Here is a 19660-nt window from a genome sequence, read left to right as displayed (position 1 = left end):
TATGGTTCCACCATCTGAGGAACTGTATGAAAGGGTCATAGCATGAGGAAGGTTGAGAACCACTGCCCGATAGTCTAGTTCCAAAGAACCCCTGGTGGTGGGGTTGGGTACATACTAAGAAGGCAAGGTTGGCAGTTCAAACCCCACAGGCTCTCTCCTGATTAAAGCAGATACTCTCAGCTCCTGCAAAGATGTACAGCCTCAGAAACTGTATACAGTGTCACCGTGAGTACAAATCAACTTGATGTCAGTGGGCTTGGGTTTGATTTATTGTCCAGTTCTTGTACCCACATTGTAATCCTAACAGTATCCTGTCTGTTCCTGTCATTTGATAATGGAGTGATTCTCAAGTTCAGCAATCATCTGTTTCCCAGGACACGCTTCTCTTGAACGAGCTGTCTCTACTTCCCATTCATTCAGGACAACCTAGGAAGGTGTGTAATGCTCTTTCCCCACATCTCTTCAACTCTCACATTAGATTGGCAGGCAAGTAGACGGAGAAAATCAGGTATTTCAGAGAGACCATCAGATACATTAGATAAAAACACATGCACACTTTCCAATAAACCAAACCAAACCCAAACAAATCATGCACTGCCCCAGACCAGCCAATCCCGACTCCTGGCAGCCCTGGTGGCATAGTGACTATGTGCTGGGCTGCTGACTGTACAGCTGGAAGCTTTCCATTCCCATCAAAAGGCACAGTCTCAGAAACCCAGAGGACCGGCGCTGGAATGACTGGGCGGCAGGGAGAGAACCCTACACGTTGTATAGCTAGTTCCTTACTTACCTTCGGACAAGCTTCCTAATACGAACATTAAAATTTGCAATGGGTTCTAGGCTATAAATATTTCATCAAGAGACATTCTCTAATTGTTTCTTATGTGTATTTGTTAATGGCTTTGTATCTAAGTAAATCTGCCTCTTCCATGGTTTAATTTTCACACAATAACATTTAAGTAACTAAATACTGGTGAAAAGCAAAACCTTCTAAATCACTGGATCTCTGGGAAAAATTATCTTTGAGGGCAGTTCATAAAAATATAATACCAGAGGCTCAGTTTGTAATAAGAGCTATAACATATTCCATCAGAGTTATGGTTCAAGAAGGTACACTTCTAAAGAATAATTTTATCCATTTAAATGACAAATACTGGGTATTTGAGTAGGGAAGCGTCCTAAAGAGTTCGGCGTTGTAATTTATCATGCCATTCTGTTATATCTGCACAGAATGATTGATTCTGAACGATAGCTCATAACTGAACTTCCTATTCAAACGGAATTACATTCACTGTACATTAATACATACTTCAGTGGCAAGACATTAGTGCTCATCTGACACTATCACCAACTAATTGAAGTTATAGTAAAGGGAAGTAAGATTGATTTCAGTGAGTCTTCACTAAGTGGGTACCTCCATTGTTTAACTTGGCAGTTATTAATTTCTGAAACGGTTCTTGCCATTGAAAGTCTAAGTTAAAAGTATAAATTGTTATAACTTAAGTTATTTTTTCATAATAAAGAGTAACACACGCAATATATTTTTTATGTGAAAGATTAATGGCAACTGGAAGAGTAGTGGCCTACATCTGGAAACTCATATTGGTGTGGTTATGAGAATATTAACTTTATTTGATACCTCTGGCTTAACAAACAAGGCAAGGTGGACCATAATTGATTTCTGGTCTCAATTTTAACACTTAGAAACCATCTAACAAAAAAAAAAAAGAAAGAAACCATCTAACACTGCACTCTAAACAATCTTAGATGGATAAGGAATTCAACACCTGAACAAAGAGGATGAATGAAGCTTTATTTGTAAGGCCTTTTCTCTCATGTCTCAATGACTTACTCCAATCACTGGTTACTTGGATCTAATTTCAAAGGAACCCTCATGACACAGTGGGTTCCGAATTTGGCAGCTACCCGTGTCAAGCGCACCAGCTGCTCCTCTAGAGAAAAATCAAGCTTTCTACTCTCTTAGAGACTCTGAGACCCACAGGCTAGTTTCACTCCATCCTGCAGACTTTCTATGAGTTGGAATTGATTCAATGCCAGTGAGTTTGGTTTTGGTTGAGTCTAATTTTGAAGATTTATGAATGTTTGGTACTATACTGGTTTTCAAAAATTGTACCCCAAATAGAAAGGAGCCCTGGTCGTGGGTTACAAATTGGTTTGTTCATCACACAGTTAGTAGTTCAAACTCATCAGCTGCTTCACAAGAGAACGATGAGGCTCTCTGCTCCTGTAAAGATTTAAGGCCTCAGAAACACACAAGGGCAGTGCTACTCTAGCTTACAGGGCCAGAGTCAAAATCGACCTGATGGCAGTCAGTTTGGTGTTGAGTTTTTTGGTGTGTTTTTTAAAAACTCCTAACAGAAACCATTCATTTCTCCCACAATTCAGCCCCTATTTGTTACGGGGCCACCCATCTCCAAGTTCCTCACACTGGAAACTTGAAGTTATCTTTGATTCCGTTCCTTCACCTCCACTGACACCAACAGCAAGCTCAGTGGACTTGAAAGACACGGTCAGCATGCACAGCAGTCTCTCCCTCGTCCCCTGCTCCGCCTCCTTGTGCACCCACCACAGCTATGCGAACTGAAGGGGCCCATGGCCTCCCGGCTACCAGGTCCCTCACATACTTGCCAATGTTGACTATTCTCCCCCTGGCTTCTGTGGGGTTACACTCTGCTTTGCATCACTTTCTCATTGTCATCTTGTCTTCTGCACGGACTCTTCTGCCTCTCCAATGCTTTTAATTGCATTCTCTCCTTTAGCAAATATGCTTTTGATATCTGTCCTCTCGAGCAAGCATACACAGCTGGGTCACACTGCCTTTAGGTCTCCATATCTGTGCACCTTAAAAAATCTCGACCACAGGGTCTCGCAGAGCCCTTGGTCAGCATGCTCAGCATCCCTGTCTGCGTCTGTACTCCAGTTCCATTCTCCAGCTTTAGGAGCGCACCACTGCTACTCACTTCATGCATCCATCCATTTACTTAACCCATCCTTGCAGTGAGGACCCCAAAAGGAGCCCGGAAACTGTGATAAGCACTAGGGATGTAACAGTGCTTAAAGAGAGACAAAGGTCCTGATCTCATGGAGTTTACTTTCTTGGGACTACGGCAGCGGCTTTACAATGGGTCCGCTTGGTCTCTAGTCTTGCCCCTCTCACCAATCTTCCACTGAAGGGTCTGTGTAAAATGCAAGTCTGAGCACGCCACGTTCTGCAGTAAACCCTCCAGCGGCTTCCCCTGTGGGATGACATCCACGCGCCTTGGCTAGAATACAAGACTGCCCCTGCTTGCCTTTCTAGCCTCGTTCTTGTCCACTATTCTCACCTCATCTTCAGTTACACCAGATTACTAGACTTAACGGCACCCGCCCAAAAATTACATTTAATATCACTCTAGGAATATTAATATCACTTGAACATGCTTCTGTCGTAGGAATATTCATCTCTACTTCTTTTAAAAAAATTGTAAGAGTTTTGTTGACATATAGTTAACATAGCATACAATTTAATGGTTTTGACATTAGAAAGAATTGTGCAATCGTCACCACTACAAAAGGGAGAAAAAATGATAAGGTGTTAATGTTTAACTAACCTAAATTTGCATTAATCCACTTTCCAGTGCATTCTGTCTGACAGCAAAGCATTTATATCCCTGGCCAATGGTCAGAGGGGTCTCTCTGGAGACATAGCCCATGTGGGGACCCTGCAAATATATTTTTGGCTTTTCATTGTTATCTATGGCCTTCTGCATACCAGGTGCTCAGAATCTAAGCTTCTAATACCATTCCCTCCTCCAGTCTTGGATTTTATTATTTACCAGCCTTGGTCACACTAGCTGGTGTGTTTCTTCCATGTGGACTTAGCTGATATCTCACTTAGATGGCTGCTGTTTTACAACAAACCTTTAAGATTTAAGGCTCCAGATGCTATTCTTTCTGATAGCTGGGCACCATCTGAACTCTTTACCATAGTTTGTTATAATACCCATATCCTCATTAATCTCTCCATGACAGCAAGTGTTGAAGCATGAGGTCGAAGTCTATTCATATATCTATGGCTTATATATGCCCCCAGGTGACTTGAGACATCATTTTCACTTTATTGGGGAACTCTCCTATGGGGCATATGGCAAATCTATTGACAGTATCATTCATTTAGTAGCGATACAGAATTTCAAATACTGTTGAGAAAAGTAAAGTATGCATGTGTAGGACAGCTTTTTTGGATTAAAATACCTGGATTGTTAACTTGTACGGATTAAGTGATTAGGCACTTTTATGCAACCAGGATTGGAGACAAGGCAAAACTTTCAATAAGGCTCATTCACAGAAGCAGAATAATGCCTGCTGGCCTGACATGTCATAAGAAAGCAGAGTATGAACATAGGAAATATATGGTAGTCTTAAATCGCCATTTATTGGGAGCCTTCAACCAAAGTCCAATTACTTCCAATTACTTACCTTGGGATAGTAGTCATCTGCTTCTTCTCACACTAAGATGTTTACATTTTAAGTCCAAGGAAGTATTTCAGTTCCTTTAATCTGCTACAGGTATGTTTAAGAGTCCAATTTATTTAGTTGGGTTTTCAAATGGGATCCTTCTGGTGTGGGCTATGAAGGATCTTATGTTAAGTGTTTTTCCCTGTGGCAGGTTGTCCACCTAGTCTGCCCACCAACAGAAGTGAAAATCACCTTCTTGACACATACATGTCTCCCCAGCCCCTACTTCTGGACTTGAATTTCCAGGAAGGTTCACTGAGCACCATTGTAAGAGTGACTATTGATGTGGGGTAGCTGTGGAATAATGCTACAGAGCAGGAACTGAGGTAAGGCCTCCTCTCTTGAGGTTATGTTTTAAGATATACAGATAAGGAGGTGATATATGGATCAAGTGCAATAGGCAGACACACTACCTCATTGCTTGTTAGATGAGATTACATTACACGACCTGAGAACAGATCCTGCTTTTGTGTTTATCCATCTAGTAGTTGTCTCGTACAACACTTGTCCTTTTGTGATTGACTAGCTTCCCTCAGGGTGGCAGCAATCGAAGACGAGAGGTGAAGTAACATTCGTAGCTTACACTCAGCAGGGCTAAGATACAAACAGAGAGGCCCTGTTTCATTACGTAGTGCACGTTGGCAGAGCAGGAACTGCAGGGAGCTGTGGGACACAAGGGCAGCGGCCTTGGAAGGTCCCCTGAAGTTAGACATGCCTACGGCGGGGCCTCAAAGGTGAAGGAAACTCAATGAGACTCCCTGCCATCGAGTTCATGTTACCTCAAAAGGACCCTGAGGAACAGGGTAGAACTGTTCCTGCGAGTGTCTGAGACTGTAGATCTCTACAGGACTAGAAAGCTCCATCTTTCTTCTGTGGAGCAGCTGGCGGTTTCGGATTCTGACTGTGGGTGGCAGCCCAATGCCCCGGGGGCCACCGGGACGCGAGGCCTCCTTACAAGAACCTCGCTGGACTTTAACAACACTGCTTTATGTTCAGCTTCTTTATTTCTATGGCGAGATTTTAGTTTGGGGATATTAGACTGGTTTTCTCTGTATAGGAGTGAGACAACGTTTTCTGCAAGACAAACGCAGCCGAGCTCAGTGAGTTCCTTTCCAGGAAAGCACTGAGTTTCTATGAGCACAGGTAGTACGCCACATGGTCAAGTCATTACCAACCTACCCACCCACCCTCAAACCCACTGCCATAGAGTCCATCCCAGCCCATAGCAGCCCTCTAGCACAGAGTGGAACTGCTCCTTAGTGTTTCTGAGCCGTAAATCTTAGAACAAATAAACTCCTTTCTCTCCAGCCTAACAATGGCTGGGCTTAAACTACCAACCTTTTGTGTAGCAGCCCAGTACCTAACCCAGGACACCCCCAGGAATTCTTAAAGTCATGTCATTAGTACTGACATGGCCAGCTGATTCTGGTTCAAACTTCTCAGCCTTGTTACCTGCTTGTCCATGCATCCTCCAAGTCTCAGAGGTTATTCCCTAACTTATCTTGAGCTGAAGACTCCCAACAAGATGACTGACACAACGGCTGCACAAGGGGCTCAAATCTAACAATTGCGAGGACTGTGCATGGCTAGGGGAGGCTGTGCTCTGTTGTACACAGTCGGGTTACTACGAATCAGAACTACAACTACCATAACAACATATCAACTGGTATAAAACTGATGTTTCCTTAAGGATGTCTTTTTATCTGAGAACAACCATGCTCTCCAAAGATGAACCACTTTCTAGACACTGTACATTTGCCCTGGTGGCACTGTGGGCTATGTGTTTGGCTGTTAACTACAAGGTGAGCAGTTTGAACCCATCAGCTGCTCTGCGAGAGAAAGACAAGGTTTCCTACTCCTGTAAAGAGTTAGTCCCAGAAAGCCACAGGGGCAGTTCTATCCAGTTCTGACAGGCTCTCTATGAGTAGAAACTGACTTGATGGCAGGGAATTTTTTTTTCAGTTTTGTGATTTTACTCATGCCACTCCTTTGGCCTAGAATTCTCTTTTTTTCTCACTGTACCTATTGAAATCCCATAATCTTTCAATGGCCATGCTAAGTGCTATCTCTTTCATGAAGCCTTTCCTTAATCCCACAGTCAGACACCTTTCTTTCTTTTTCATGGTACCAACAGCACTCTCTATCTCCATGGTGGTTCCTATCACAGTTAGGGTCATACTTGTTGTTAGTTGCCAACTACCCTCTACCGAATGTTGCCCAGTACTGAGCCAGCTCCTAATCATTGGTGTGCTCAATGGAACCCACTGTTTTGGCCACTGTGTGTTTTGAATGCTTACTGACATTGTCCTAGCATTCTAACAGACAATATTCCCCTTGTCGTTGTTCAAATGATAATATGAGTATTCTCATACAGCATTTTCAAGGGAGAAATGCAAAGGGAGTGGATTTTATCAGAGTACTGAAGAAAGTGCCACAGATTCAGAGTAGGCCTATAATTAATTCATTAATCAATGTTTGCCAAATTGGATTTAATATCTCAAACAACATTCATTTGATACTTACAATCTTGCGCTGGATCATAAAGAGTGGGATCTTTGCATGAAGAGGGGTGGAAGACAGTTCCTTGTGGACCGTTGATAAATACAATCTTCTTTTGATGTTTCTTAAATCAGTAATCCTGGGAGAAAAAATGAGAAAGATTCTCATCAATTTAATAGCCACTTCTTTAGATAATCATCAAAATGATAACAATTTATCAGAGACCCTTCCCAAAAGGGAGATCAAAGAGAGAATCTAAGAATTGCCGTTTTCTTTCAAGAAGTAATAAAATTTCTCCCTGAAATTCAAAGCACTCACAAGCCTGAATGTATAAATTCACTTAATATGCTAATTTATTTCAGTACTCTATACTAGATTTCCACAGTACTAAGGAAAAAAAATTCAATTTGTATGAGCTGCGAAAATGGCTCGCTTTTAATAACCATGCTTGTTCCAGCCCCTTAAGCTTGTGTTATCTTGGGACATACTGTCACCTACTAAATAGGAAAACATTATGGGTTTCTTTCCCTAAAAATGCACCTGTCATTTTATATAGGCTTTTTGTCTGCTTAGAGACAGGCACACAGCACTGACTGTCGGTTTCACTTCCTAAGCACATATCTTGGAACCAGAATTATAATACACAAGTTTATTGCTCACTATTCAGGTCAAGCCAGCCTGATACCAAGGACACTGAATCTGAACATCTTTAATAGATTTAGACCACAGCCATGATCACAAAGATTAGGTCTGCTTCAAATCAATAGGGCTCATTTTTATGTTCTGCTTCCTTTAGTCTCAGAGGTAACACAACAGGCATAACATCTCCAGGCTTGTCTCAGGCTGTAAGCCACTAAAATGCAAAGTGGATGGTTCCTTAAAGACAGCTTTTGTGTTTGTGGACAATAATTAATTTCTCATCTATTTTTAGCAACTTGGTCTAAATGTACTATACTGCGAATGGACTACAATTAGCAATTCCCCGAGGAGCCAACATCCCATTCACATATAAAGCTGTCAATATTTATAGTGTAGTTAACTATTTTCAGAACAACATAGCCTATTCTATGGCGCTCCCTTGCCTCCTTCTACCCACATCCCTATTTTATTATTTCCTTCCTCAAACACACACACACACACACACACACACACACACACACACACACACACACACACACCCTTCTGGGAAAACTACCATTGAACAATCTTAAGAATAAATATAGTAAAAAAATAAACTCACTGCTGTCAAGGCAATTCCAACTCATAGAGACCCTATAGGACAAAGTAGAACTCTTCCTGTGCATTTCCAAGGTGGTTGTGTTGCTCTTTACAGGAGTAGAAAACCTCATCTTTTTCTCAAGGAGCTGCTGCTGGTTTCAAACTGCTGACCTTGTGGTTACCAGCCGAACACATAACCATTTTGCCACACTGGGTTTCTTGTTAAAAACCTCCCAAAACATACATACATACATACATATATATAAATATAAAATATATACTATACATAGTCTATAATACTAGATATATACTAGTACATTACAGACTATATGCAATATATTATATATAATATATATATTATAGTAAAATTCAGAGTAGGTCCCAGACCTAAAAAGTCAACCCTACCTGTACTATACAATGTCATGAATGCATTTAGAAAGTGATAATATCTTTCAACCCAAAGTAAGAGAGATCATTTAACTGTAGAAGACTGACATGAACAAGTCAACGTCTCATCACATTTACTCTCAAGCCGTGATCATCAACGTGGGATGAGCACAAGGGGGTGAAGGTGAAGAGGGGCAGGAAGGTGGTATATAACAACCCACTGAAATGCAGCAAGGCAGATCTTTCTTTCACTGATCCTTTCAAATGTCTCAAATGATTTTGTATACATTGTATTATGTAAAAGTACAGCAATATATCAGTAAATACCCCAAATAAAATAAAGTGCCCCAAATAATGTACCTCTGTAGTAGATATGTTCAAATATTTTAGTGGGGTGTGTAATAAAAAATATTCAGAAAGCATTGCCTTAGGGATGCTCTTAGGTCTCTTCTATAAGCGGCTCTGTTTAGGGTGTAAGAGGAGAGAATGGTAACATCCTGGAGTGGAAAAAGATAACAGAAAGGGGTTTTATCACCCAAAACTCACCTGTGGTCCAGTTTTTCCTTGGTTATAGGAATTGCAACATAATTTCTATTTGAAACAGGTAAGAGTAACTCCAAGCTGAGGGACATTTGAGTCTACAAGGCCTTTATTGGCACATGGAGCTATATAGGAAATTCATTCATTCACATTCTATAGATAGTCCCTGAGCCAGGCAATCTTTGTATGGCAATACAATGTTGAAAAAGACAAGGTCCTTACTCTGATTCTAGTGGAAAGGGTAGATGAAAGTATATGAAACAAAATAAATGTGAGCCATCCTAAATATCACTGACATCACATACACAGCTAAAATTTTGCTGAAGATCATCCAACATTAGTTGCAGCAGTACAGTGACAGGGAGAGAGTCAGGCTGGACTGAGAAGAGGATGTGGAATAAGGGATATCACTGCTGATGTCAAATGAATCTTAAGTGAAAGCAAAGAATACCTGAAAGATGCTTACTTTTGTTTTATTGACTATGCCAAGGCATTAGACTATGTGGGTCATAATAAACTATGGATAACTTTGAGAAGAATGGGAATTCTAGAACACTTCATTGTGCTCATGTAGAACTTGTACACGTATCAAGAGGCAATTGTGCAAGTGGAACAAAGGAATACTTTAAGTTCAGGAAAGGTGTGTGAGAGATTTATCCTCCTCTCACCATACTTATTCACTCTGTATACTGAGCAAGCCAGCTACCTGTATACAGCTACTCTGTATACTGAGCAAGCTGCTTACATGAAGCAGAGTGGCACCAGGATTGGAGGAAGGCTTATTAAAAACCCGGAGTACACAGATGACACAACCTTGCTTGCTGAAAGTGAGGAGCACTCGAAGCACTTGCTGATGGAAGTCAAGGATTGCAGCCTTCAGTGTGGATGACAACTAAGTGGAAAGAAGACCCAAATCCTCACAACTGGACCACTAGGTAGCAGCTTGATAAATGGAGAACAAGTTGAAATTGTTAAGAATTTTTATTTGCTTGGATCCACAATCAATGTTTGTGGCAACAGCAGTCAGGAGCTCAAAGGCATGTTGCATTGGATAAATCCGGTACACAAGACTTCTTCAGAGGTAAGGTGTGCCTGACCCCATCATCAAATTTTCAATTGCCTCAAATGCATGTGGAAGTTAGACACTGAGTATAGAAGAACTAAGAAGAATGGATGCATTTAACTTGTGGTGCTGGAGAAGAATATTCCAAGTACCTTGGATTTCTGACAGGACAAACCTATCTGTCTTGGAAGAAGTTCAGCCAGAGTGCTCCTTAGAGGTGAGGGTGGCAAGACTTCATCTCACATCCTTTGGACACGTTGTTAGGAGAGACCAGTTCCTGGAGAAGGACATCATGTTTCTTAAAGTAGAGTGACAGCCAAGGAGAGGCAGGCCTCCTAGAACATGGATTGGCACCGTGGTTACCACCATGCGCTTAAGCACAGCAACAATTGTGAGGCTAGCGCAGGACCAGGTAGTGTTTCAGTCTGCTGTACAGAGGGTTGTTATGGGTCAGAACCGACTCTATGGCACCTACTAACAATAATAATCCTACACACAATGAAGAACCAAGTAAGAGACCGGGCTAGAGAAAACCCAGGAACAGTCAACTCTGGACAGGAAAGCCAGCATGGGCAGGAGCTAGTAGACTAGGGGGCAGAAGAGGTAGAAAGAGTAGTTAAAAGTTGAGACATGCAGAGCTTCTAGGCTAAGGTAAAGAGTCTACAAATTTATTCTTTAGTTTCAGACACATTGTCATCAGGTCAATTCTGACTCATAGAGAGCCTATAAGACAGGGAAGAACTGCCCCTGCTGGTTTCCAAGACTATTTATAGGAATAGAGAGTCTTTCTCCTGAGACATAGCTGGTGTTTTTGAACTGCTGACATTGCAGTTAGCAGCCCAACTCATAATATACTATACCACTAGGAGTCTTAGAGGGCCCATATTCAACTCTATGTGATAAATGGATATCATAAAAATAAATAGTTATGGTCCCCTTTCTTTCACTGTTAGGCTCAATTTTATGTAAGAGCAAGGCACAGGTTTTAATGTACAATGCCATGTGTTTGGATCAAAGGTGTACATCCATCTAGACATCATCCTAATTTAGAGAACCTTTCCATCGTCTTCTGAGAAAGTTCTAGCCCTTCTAGTGGAGCCTCATACTCACATCCCTTGATTTCTATCATCACAGAAACGTGAAAGAACCTTAAATCTTTCTGCCTGTTCTTGAAATTCTTAGACGTCGGATGGTATAGAATATATTCTTTGTGACAGGCTTATGTCACTTAATGTAATGCTTTCGAGATTCTTCCATGCTCTACTGTGTACCCAAGAGGTTTTTTTAAAGTTGTTTTTTCTGTCTAAAGTTGACTGTTCCTGGGTTTTCTCTAGCCCGGTCTCTTACTTGGTTCTTCATTGTGTGTAGGATTATTATTGTTAGTAGGTGCCATAGAGTCGGTTCTGAACCATAACAACCCTCTGTACAGCAGACTGAAACACTATCTGGTCCTGCACTAGCCTCACAATTGTTGCTGTATTTAAGCTTATGGTTGTAGCTACTTCCACGCTCCAGTGCACCAATAGGTTTTTTTAAATTGTTGGATATTTTACAGATGTACCAATGTTGGTTTACTTGTATTTCAGTCTTTTGGTAGGCCTTTGGGGTGTTGGTTTGGGATTCTTACAAATAAAACCACCATGAATATTTTTGCACACATTTTCATTCTCTGGATAAATGACTAGGAATGGGATTTCTAGGTTGTTGAGGCATGCATAACTCTATATAAAGTTATTCAACGTGGATGAACCATTTTACGCACCTACCAGCAATTCATAAAAGTTGAAAGAGGCTCACAGTCTCACCAGTATTGGGTGCTATTAGTCTTTTTTATTTTTAGCCAAATCTAGTGAAAATGAAGTGGATACAGTGCTAACTATCAGTTGTCAGATGGGAAATGCAAACGCAACCTCTGTGACAGACATTTCATCCTCAGTATCCTTCCACCTGTGCTACGGGTACATTTTTGTGTGAAGTGTCTGTCAAATCTCTTCCTCAATTCCATAGGGGATTGTTTTATTAGTATCCAACTACAATGACTTTTTATGTATTTTGGAAGCATATTGTCAGATACATCTATTATAAATATTTTATTGCCTATTTTCTTAATGGTGTCTTTAAAAATATTTGAAAATAATTTCCATTTGAACATTTTCAATATGCCAGCACTATAGTAAGCATTTTATGTGGTGGCATGGTGATGGAGTAGTTATGTGTTGCGTTGTGATCTGCACGGTCAGCAGTTCGAAATCACCAGCAGCTCTGTGAGAGAAAGATGGGACTTTCTATGCCTGTGCACAATTACAGTCATGGAAACCCACAAGTCGCTAGAGTCAGCATTGTCTCAATAGCAGTGAGTCTGGTTTTTGGCTTGATGTATAATCTCATTTAATCTTTCCATAACCCTGACACAAGAGATCCTCTCCAATTTATGGATATGGAAACTGAAGTTTAGAAAAGTTAGGTGACTTGTTCAAAGTAAGATATCAAGCAGACCCTGGATTTGAACCCACATGGCTAACTTCCAGTGTCTACATTCTTAATCATATGCTTGCTTGTTTGCTTAGGGGCTTGGTGGTGCCGTGGTAGGACGATCTTTGCTCCTGGGAAAACTGTAAAGGAGATATTCCTAATGCCTTTTAGGTAAAAAAAACTGCATAATGATTTAACTGTTTTATGCTGAATTAGAATCCCCAAAAGCAAACCAAAAAAACCCCACTGTCATCAGCAACCCTATAGGACAGAGTGGAACTGCCTTTTTGGGTTTTCAAGGCTGTAAATCTTTCAGGAGCAGAAAGCCTCATCTTTCTCCAGAGGAGCAGACTGGTTAAAACAAAGCAAACAAAAAAAGGTATAGTCAAAATCAGAGTTGGCCCCAGATCTAAAAAACATCTCTCTTACCTGTACTATACAATGCCTAAATGCATTTAAAAATCAATCAAGTCATTCCACCCACAATAAGAGAGCACTCAAAATACAGATGTGAGACTGCAGCATTACACTAACATGTACGTGTAAATGTGACATTGCATGTACCCTAAGGCAGTGATTTTGAAGTGGGATGAGCACATGGGGGTAGACTTGCGTGGGAGGGGGGTATACAACAACCCACTGAAATGCAGTACAATTTTACTTGCATGTGGTATTGTTCCATAATTTGCACATTCTGTTGAATCATTTTTTTATTTTGAATGGGTACAAATAATGATCTTTTGCAGGCAGTGAGCCAAGTTACTGTCTTCTAAATTTCCTGGCATAGACTAGTAAGTGCTTCCAGTGCTTCATCAGCTTGTTGAAACATTTCAATTGATATTCCATCAATACCCGGAGCCTTATTTTTTTGGCTAAAACTTTCAGCGCAGTTTGAACTTCTTCCTTCAGAGTCATTGGCTCTGGTTCATATGCTTCCTCCTGACATGGCTGAATGTCAACCGGTTCTTTTTGGTACAGTGACTCGGTGTGCTTTCTCCATCTTCCTTTGATAGAATGATGCCTTTCGCATCATTCGATATTTTGCCCACAGAATCTTTTAATATTGCAACTGCAGGCTTGCATTTTTCCTGTTGCTCTTTCAGTTTAAGATGTGGTGAGCATGTTCTTCCCTTTGGGGTTTTCTCGTCGAATGACTTTGAATATTTCATTATAATAGCTGACTTTGTCTTCTTGGACTACCCCTTGAAATGCTCCATTCAGCTCGTGGACTTCATTCAGCAATGTTTTTGATGTCCTCCACCAGCTCTTCAGGTGTTCTGTCATTTGTATTCAATGCATCAAATGAGTTCTAGAGATGCTCTCAAACTTCCATCAAGGTCAACTCAAGGTCAAACATATTTTGACTCTTATTCACTTGTTTTTGGTCAGCTTCAACCTGAACATACATTTGACCAATTGATGGTCTGTTCTACAGTGAGTCCCTGGCTTGTCTCAGCTGCTGGTACTGAGCTTCTCCACTGTCTTTTCCCACAGATGTAGTCCATTTGATTTCTGTGTATTTCATCTGGAGAAGTCCATGTGTATAGTCACTGTCTGGGTTATTGCCATGAACAAGTCGTTGGTCTTGCAAAATTCTATCATGGAATCTAGAGCTTCATTTCTATCACCAAGACCATATTTTCCAACTACTTTTCACTCATCTGTTTCCAACTTTTGTATCCAATTGCCAATAATAATCAATGAACCTTGATAGCATGTTTGATCAATTTCCAACTGAAGGTGTTGGTAGAATTCTTTAATTTGCTCCTCATTAGCTTTTGTGATGGTGCATAAATTTGAGTCATAGTTGTATTGACTGAATTTCCTAGAAGGTGGATAGCTACAATCTTATCACAGACAGCACTGTCCTTCAAGACAGACCTTGAAGTGTCCTTTCTGATAATGAATGTAATGCCATTCCTCTCGATTGTGTCAGTCCTGGCATAATAAACCATGTGATTTTCTGATTCAATATGGCCAATCCATTTCATTTCAGCTCACTATGTCTACTGATCTTGATCTTCTTACCTACCATTTTATTTTTGATGACTTCCAATTTTCCTAGATTCTTATTTTGTTTCTTCCAAGTTCCAATTAGTAGATTTTTTGGGGTAGCTATTTCTTTTCACCTTGAGTTGTGCCCCACCAGAAAATGAAGATCCCAAAGGCTCCACTCCCACAGGCTTTACTCCCCTCACATTACCACAGTTGACTCTACTTTGAAAAAGCAGCTCCTCCTCAGTCACATTTCAAGTGCCTTCCGACTCCAGGGCCCCATCCTCGGCACCGTCATTGACAATGTTCGCTTCTGTTCAACTTCCATCCAAGGCCTACTTGGGACAAAATGCTTGTTCTCCAGACAAACTCTTGTTGTGTGAGTATGTTAATTGCTAGGAGCCACTCACCTGAGAAGATAATTTCCCTCTCTGGTTAAGTTAAGATATGAAGGAAATACAGCAGAGTTTGGAGTCTAAACATGAGGGACTCAGACACTTTAAGTGGGAGAGGACATCAAAGCTACAGCAACAGTTAGAAGGGATGGGAAATAAAAAGAGATAGCAACATCTAAATCCCTACCATGTTCCAAACAGACATGATTTCATCAGTTATTTATTCCTCGCAATAATTTTTTGAAAAATAATTAATATTCACATCTTACCAATTCAGTGCGTAGCTTAGAGACTTTAAGCAATTTATTCAAAGTCTCATAGCTAGTAAGGGGTCTAAAAGATACAGAGGTGGAATAATGATAAATTACTGGTAAGCCTATTGACAATTAAAGAGGATGGCAGTTGCCTGACTGCTTTTGACAGGTTGCTTGCTTACTAAACCTACAATCCCTTCTCTCTTTGTACTGAAGAATATTACAGAAAAGTAAGGTAACCAGCTAAAGCTCCTTGTAAACATGTGAATGACTGACATCCTAGGAAATAAAATAATGGTATTCACTAGAGGAGAGTCCTTTTGGAATGCTTCTTTAATAGGATGTAGCTGTTCTGCCTAGTATTGTTTATGGCAAGCAAACCTAGATTCCATGGATTTATGGGCCACAGCTCCTGGAAAATAGATCATAAAGTCCCAATGCATCAAATGACTGGAACAGCTTCCTGTGGGTCAGGGATATTCCCACAGGGACTGCTAAGGGAGCTCATCTGTTAAATTTGGGTCAAAGTGACTTTGGAAAGGGACGGAGAGCAGACATGGCAGCCCTGGACCCATTTATGCTTCATCTGGCCTCCCAACATGTATCCTTGGAATTTTTAATGCAGGTCAGTGCTGGCTTAGGCCTCTGACTCTTCAGAGTCTGTTGACACGCTGATCCTTTGTGCTATCTCATACTTACTTCACTGTGTTGTGCAGTCTTTAAGAAGCACACCCACAAAAGCAATAGCTAAGATAAGGATCCGGGTGAAAGTAGTTTTCTTGGGAAAGAACACCATGGTGTGAAAGGGAGATGGAGAGAGAAAACAGCAAAGGGGCTAAGGCAATCTAAGGATGCACTCCTGAGAGCGCTGCTCTCAGCTACATGGACTCGGTTCTACTTGCATCTCTGGAGAAATAGAAAAGAACACCTCACAGAACTGTTCTGGCATAGTGGGAAGAAGGGGCATGTAGCCTTGGGCTCCCAGGTCCTACAGTGAAAGGTTAAAGATGACCTCTGGGGCGCCAAGTCGGCCCCTGACTCACGGTGACCTCATGCACCATGGGATGATAACCTGCCTGGTCCTGCGATGTCTCCATGATGGGTTGTGGATTAAACGTTGGTGATCCATAGAGTTTCTATTGGCTGGATTTTAGAAGGCAAAACCAGGACTGCCTTCCTAGAATGTCTTCATTGGAAAATTAAACCTTCTCATCCTGGTAATAACATGCCAGCCCCACTGACAGGTGGGTAGTGACTGCATTTGAGGTGCAGTGGTAGGGACCTCAAACCAGTTCACCCACATGGAAGATGAGAATTCTACCATTATTTCCAGTCTGGCCATGCCTGTGGGTGAAATGGGTTCCTACAGAATCAAAGATGGTCCTAGGATGCACCGGATGTGGAACGGAATGCCAAGCAAGTCTGCAATGAGAAGGGCCCATCGCAGCTGCAGCTGCAATCAGAAGGGGACCGAGGGGATGTGGAAGTGGGCTGTGGAAGTTGGTATACATGATGATACCAACATACATGCCGCTTAAACATATCCTCTCCTTGCATCTTTTCATGGCTTTGCTCATGTATTTCCCTTGGAAAACCCCTCCTCTTCTTAGAATGCCGACGGAAATTATATTCATCCATCACAGTTTGGGATGAAATGGCACCTCCCCCTTGAAAACGTCTCAGATCTCCAATTAAAAATAATGACATCTTTCTTTGCTTTGCCACAGCGTGCTTTTTGACCTCTATTGCTAAGAGTTTTTTCATTTCACCGTGGTGTTCGAGGTCAGTGGCTAGAGTCCAATTTATGGGCTATAAACTGATGCAAATAAGCAAATAACTTTTGTTTTTTTCCATGGATAAGTTACACACAATCCCATAGACTCTCAGTTCCACCACTTGTTAGTAAGGCTCTAAATGAGTTTAAAAGGGTTACTAGGACTTGGTGTTCAAATGCACATAACTAGATTTAAAAGCAATCTCTCATTCTCAATCCCACAAAATAAGATCGACTGTGCGCAAATGCTTAGCAATTTATCAAGTTCCAACTGCGTACATGCAGAGGCAGACGAAGGGAGACATTTGGCGATTTTGAAAAAGACAACTACAAATTCACCATCAATTGCTTCATAAGTTGCTTTAACTGTTCAAATACTGATCCTGCTGCTGCTTTAGAATGATATATTACTGATTTATACTGATCATTATCTGTCAACAGGAACAACAAAGAACCAAAGAACAACAAAGAACCAAGAGTTGTTGAAGCAATGCTGGCAGAGAACAACCATAAAGTACAGAGAAGAACTGCTCCACAGAGTCCCCGAGACTGTAGGTCTTTACAGGAGCAGCCAGCCTCATTTTTCTCCCAAGGAGCAGCTGATGGGTTAGCAGACAAACACCGTGCGCTAAGCCAACTGAGCTCCTTGTCATTACCAATTGGAGAAGAAATATGCCAAAAGATTAATAATAAAAAAAGCCCAAACCTAAACACACTGCCAAGTCAATGCTGATCCACAGTGACCATATAGGATAAGGCAGAACTGCCCCCAAGACTTTGATTGTCAATGAGAGCTGAAAGCCCCATGGTTTCAAACTGCTGATTTTGTGGATTGCAGTCCAACACATAATCACTAAAAGCAATAATTTTGAAGCCAAAATTTCTGGGTTTGAATCTTGGTTTCACTCCTTATTACCTATGTGACACTGGGCAAGTTATTTGTCTTGTGTTTCAGTTTCTTCATTTGTGAGATGTAGAAAGTAGAACATCAATAGATTGTTGTAATGACTGTATAAATGAATATGTAGAAAGGGCTTAGGACAGTGCCTGGCACTCTGGGAGTTCTACAGAGCTCCTGACCATCATCAGCTTGGAAAGCTTTGGACTATTTTAGTGAATTCTTCATATTTTGGAATTTTAATATTCAAAAGACTGAAAGATGAACTTATCTCCTCCCTTAAAGGTTTACAATCCCAGAAACCCTATAAAGCATCACTATGAGCTGAAATCAACTAGGCGACAGTGGATTTGGTTTATACATGGTAATGGAGCAGTTGCGGCAGAGTGCACTGCTAAGTGCCAAGTCAGCACTTCAAACCCCACCGGCCACTCTTTAGGATAAAGATGAGCCTGTTTCATAGTCTCAGAAATCCCATGGAACAGTTCTACTCTGTTGTAGAGTCTCCACAAGTCAGAATCAATTAGACAGCAGTGGTTTTTACATGCTTACATAATCTTCTACTCCCTCCATCCTGAAAAGTAGACCTCAGTAGGGTTATGAATCATGGCATCTTTCATCCTCTCGCAGCTGTATTCTGGGTGCTCATCTTGTAAGCTGTCGTGTACAGTTCTGTGGACTGTGAGCTCTCTGAGGGCTAAGACTACATCGTGGTTATCACAGTTCATTGGGAAACATTTGTGGAAGTTCTACTGGAATCATGCATTAGCTCATTCATTTACTGAGGGCCTACTCCTGCCAACCATGTGAAGAGATTCTGGGGATCCCATAGAGAATATAGCAAAGGCCTTTCCCCTCACCCAACCTGTGTCCGGGGAGGCAGTGAGAGCAGTACTATCCCAATAAGCCAGCACATGTACAACAGGACAGCTCTCAATAAGATCTACGAAGCAAAATAGAGTAGGACATGGTGATGGTGTTAGGAAGTGTTCTTTTAGAAAATATATTTAGAAAATTTCCGAGATAAAGGGCCATTTGAGCAAAGAGTTGAGGAAGAGAAGGTAGGAACCATGCAGACATGTGATAAAAGAACATTCTAGGCAGGATGCTAGAGGACCACGTGAAATCCAAAAGAAAAGCCAATTCTGTCACTATTACACGTTCTGTATAATCCACTTATGAAGAAGAGTGGTACTGCGTTTGTCGCCACAGCTCAACAGGAGCCACACCATGGAGCCAGTAGAGGTTTTGTCCTTGCAGAGGTCAGGCTTCAATTTCCACAAAAGTATTCTCAGTTCGACTAACAACTGTCATGGCTGTGAGCTGTGGAAGACTTTCTAAATGATCTGTCCAGCTGAGGACAAAAGTGTTAGGGATGAGCCATCCATATGGTAATAAGAACTTACTCTACTGTTTCTGCAAAAATAAATATGCAAACCTTCCCTATTCCATAATCAAGAATAGTTGGTTTTTTTGAGGGCAGGGGAAGCATGTGATAAGCTTAAAAGGTTTTGAAAGCAAGCTGAATTGCTACTTTAAAAAAATTAAAATTAGTCATTCATGAGAGAGAATATAAATGCATATGTGTGACTACTTAAAAGCTTCATTATGCTTATGCGCTTTTTTGGGGACAATTTAGTTGCTGTA

At 41.2% G+C, this 19660-nt stretch overlaps 1 protein-coding gene across 5 annotated transcripts in view; it reads right to left on the bottom strand.

Moving 5' to 3' along the window:
- CFAP20DC (CFAP20 domain containing) overlaps positions 1 to 19660 on the bottom strand; it is a 276940-nt gene that overhangs the window by 162756 nt on the left and 94524 nt on the right. For 4 of the 5 annotated variants that reach the window (XM_075549963.1, XM_075549964.1, XM_075549965.1 and 1 more), the window contains exon 5: positions 7042 to 7156. In XM_075549963.1, coding sequence (XP_075406078.1) covers positions 7042 to 7156 — 115 coding nt within the window. Of the gene's footprint in view, positions 1 to 7041; positions 7157 to 19660 lie in introns of those variants that run through there. The other variant, XM_075549967.1, reaches the window with a different exon arrangement.

The sequence above is a fragment of the Tenrec ecaudatus genome, chromosome 5 (genome assembly GCF_050624435.1).
Source record: "Tenrec ecaudatus isolate mTenEca1 chromosome 5, mTenEca1.hap1, whole genome shotgun sequence".
NCBI lineage: Eukaryota > Metazoa > Chordata > Mammalia > Afrosoricida > Tenrecidae > Tenrec > Tenrec ecaudatus.
Note: the sequence above shows the minus strand (reverse complement) of the source record. Positions and strands in the feature narration are given on the sequence as shown.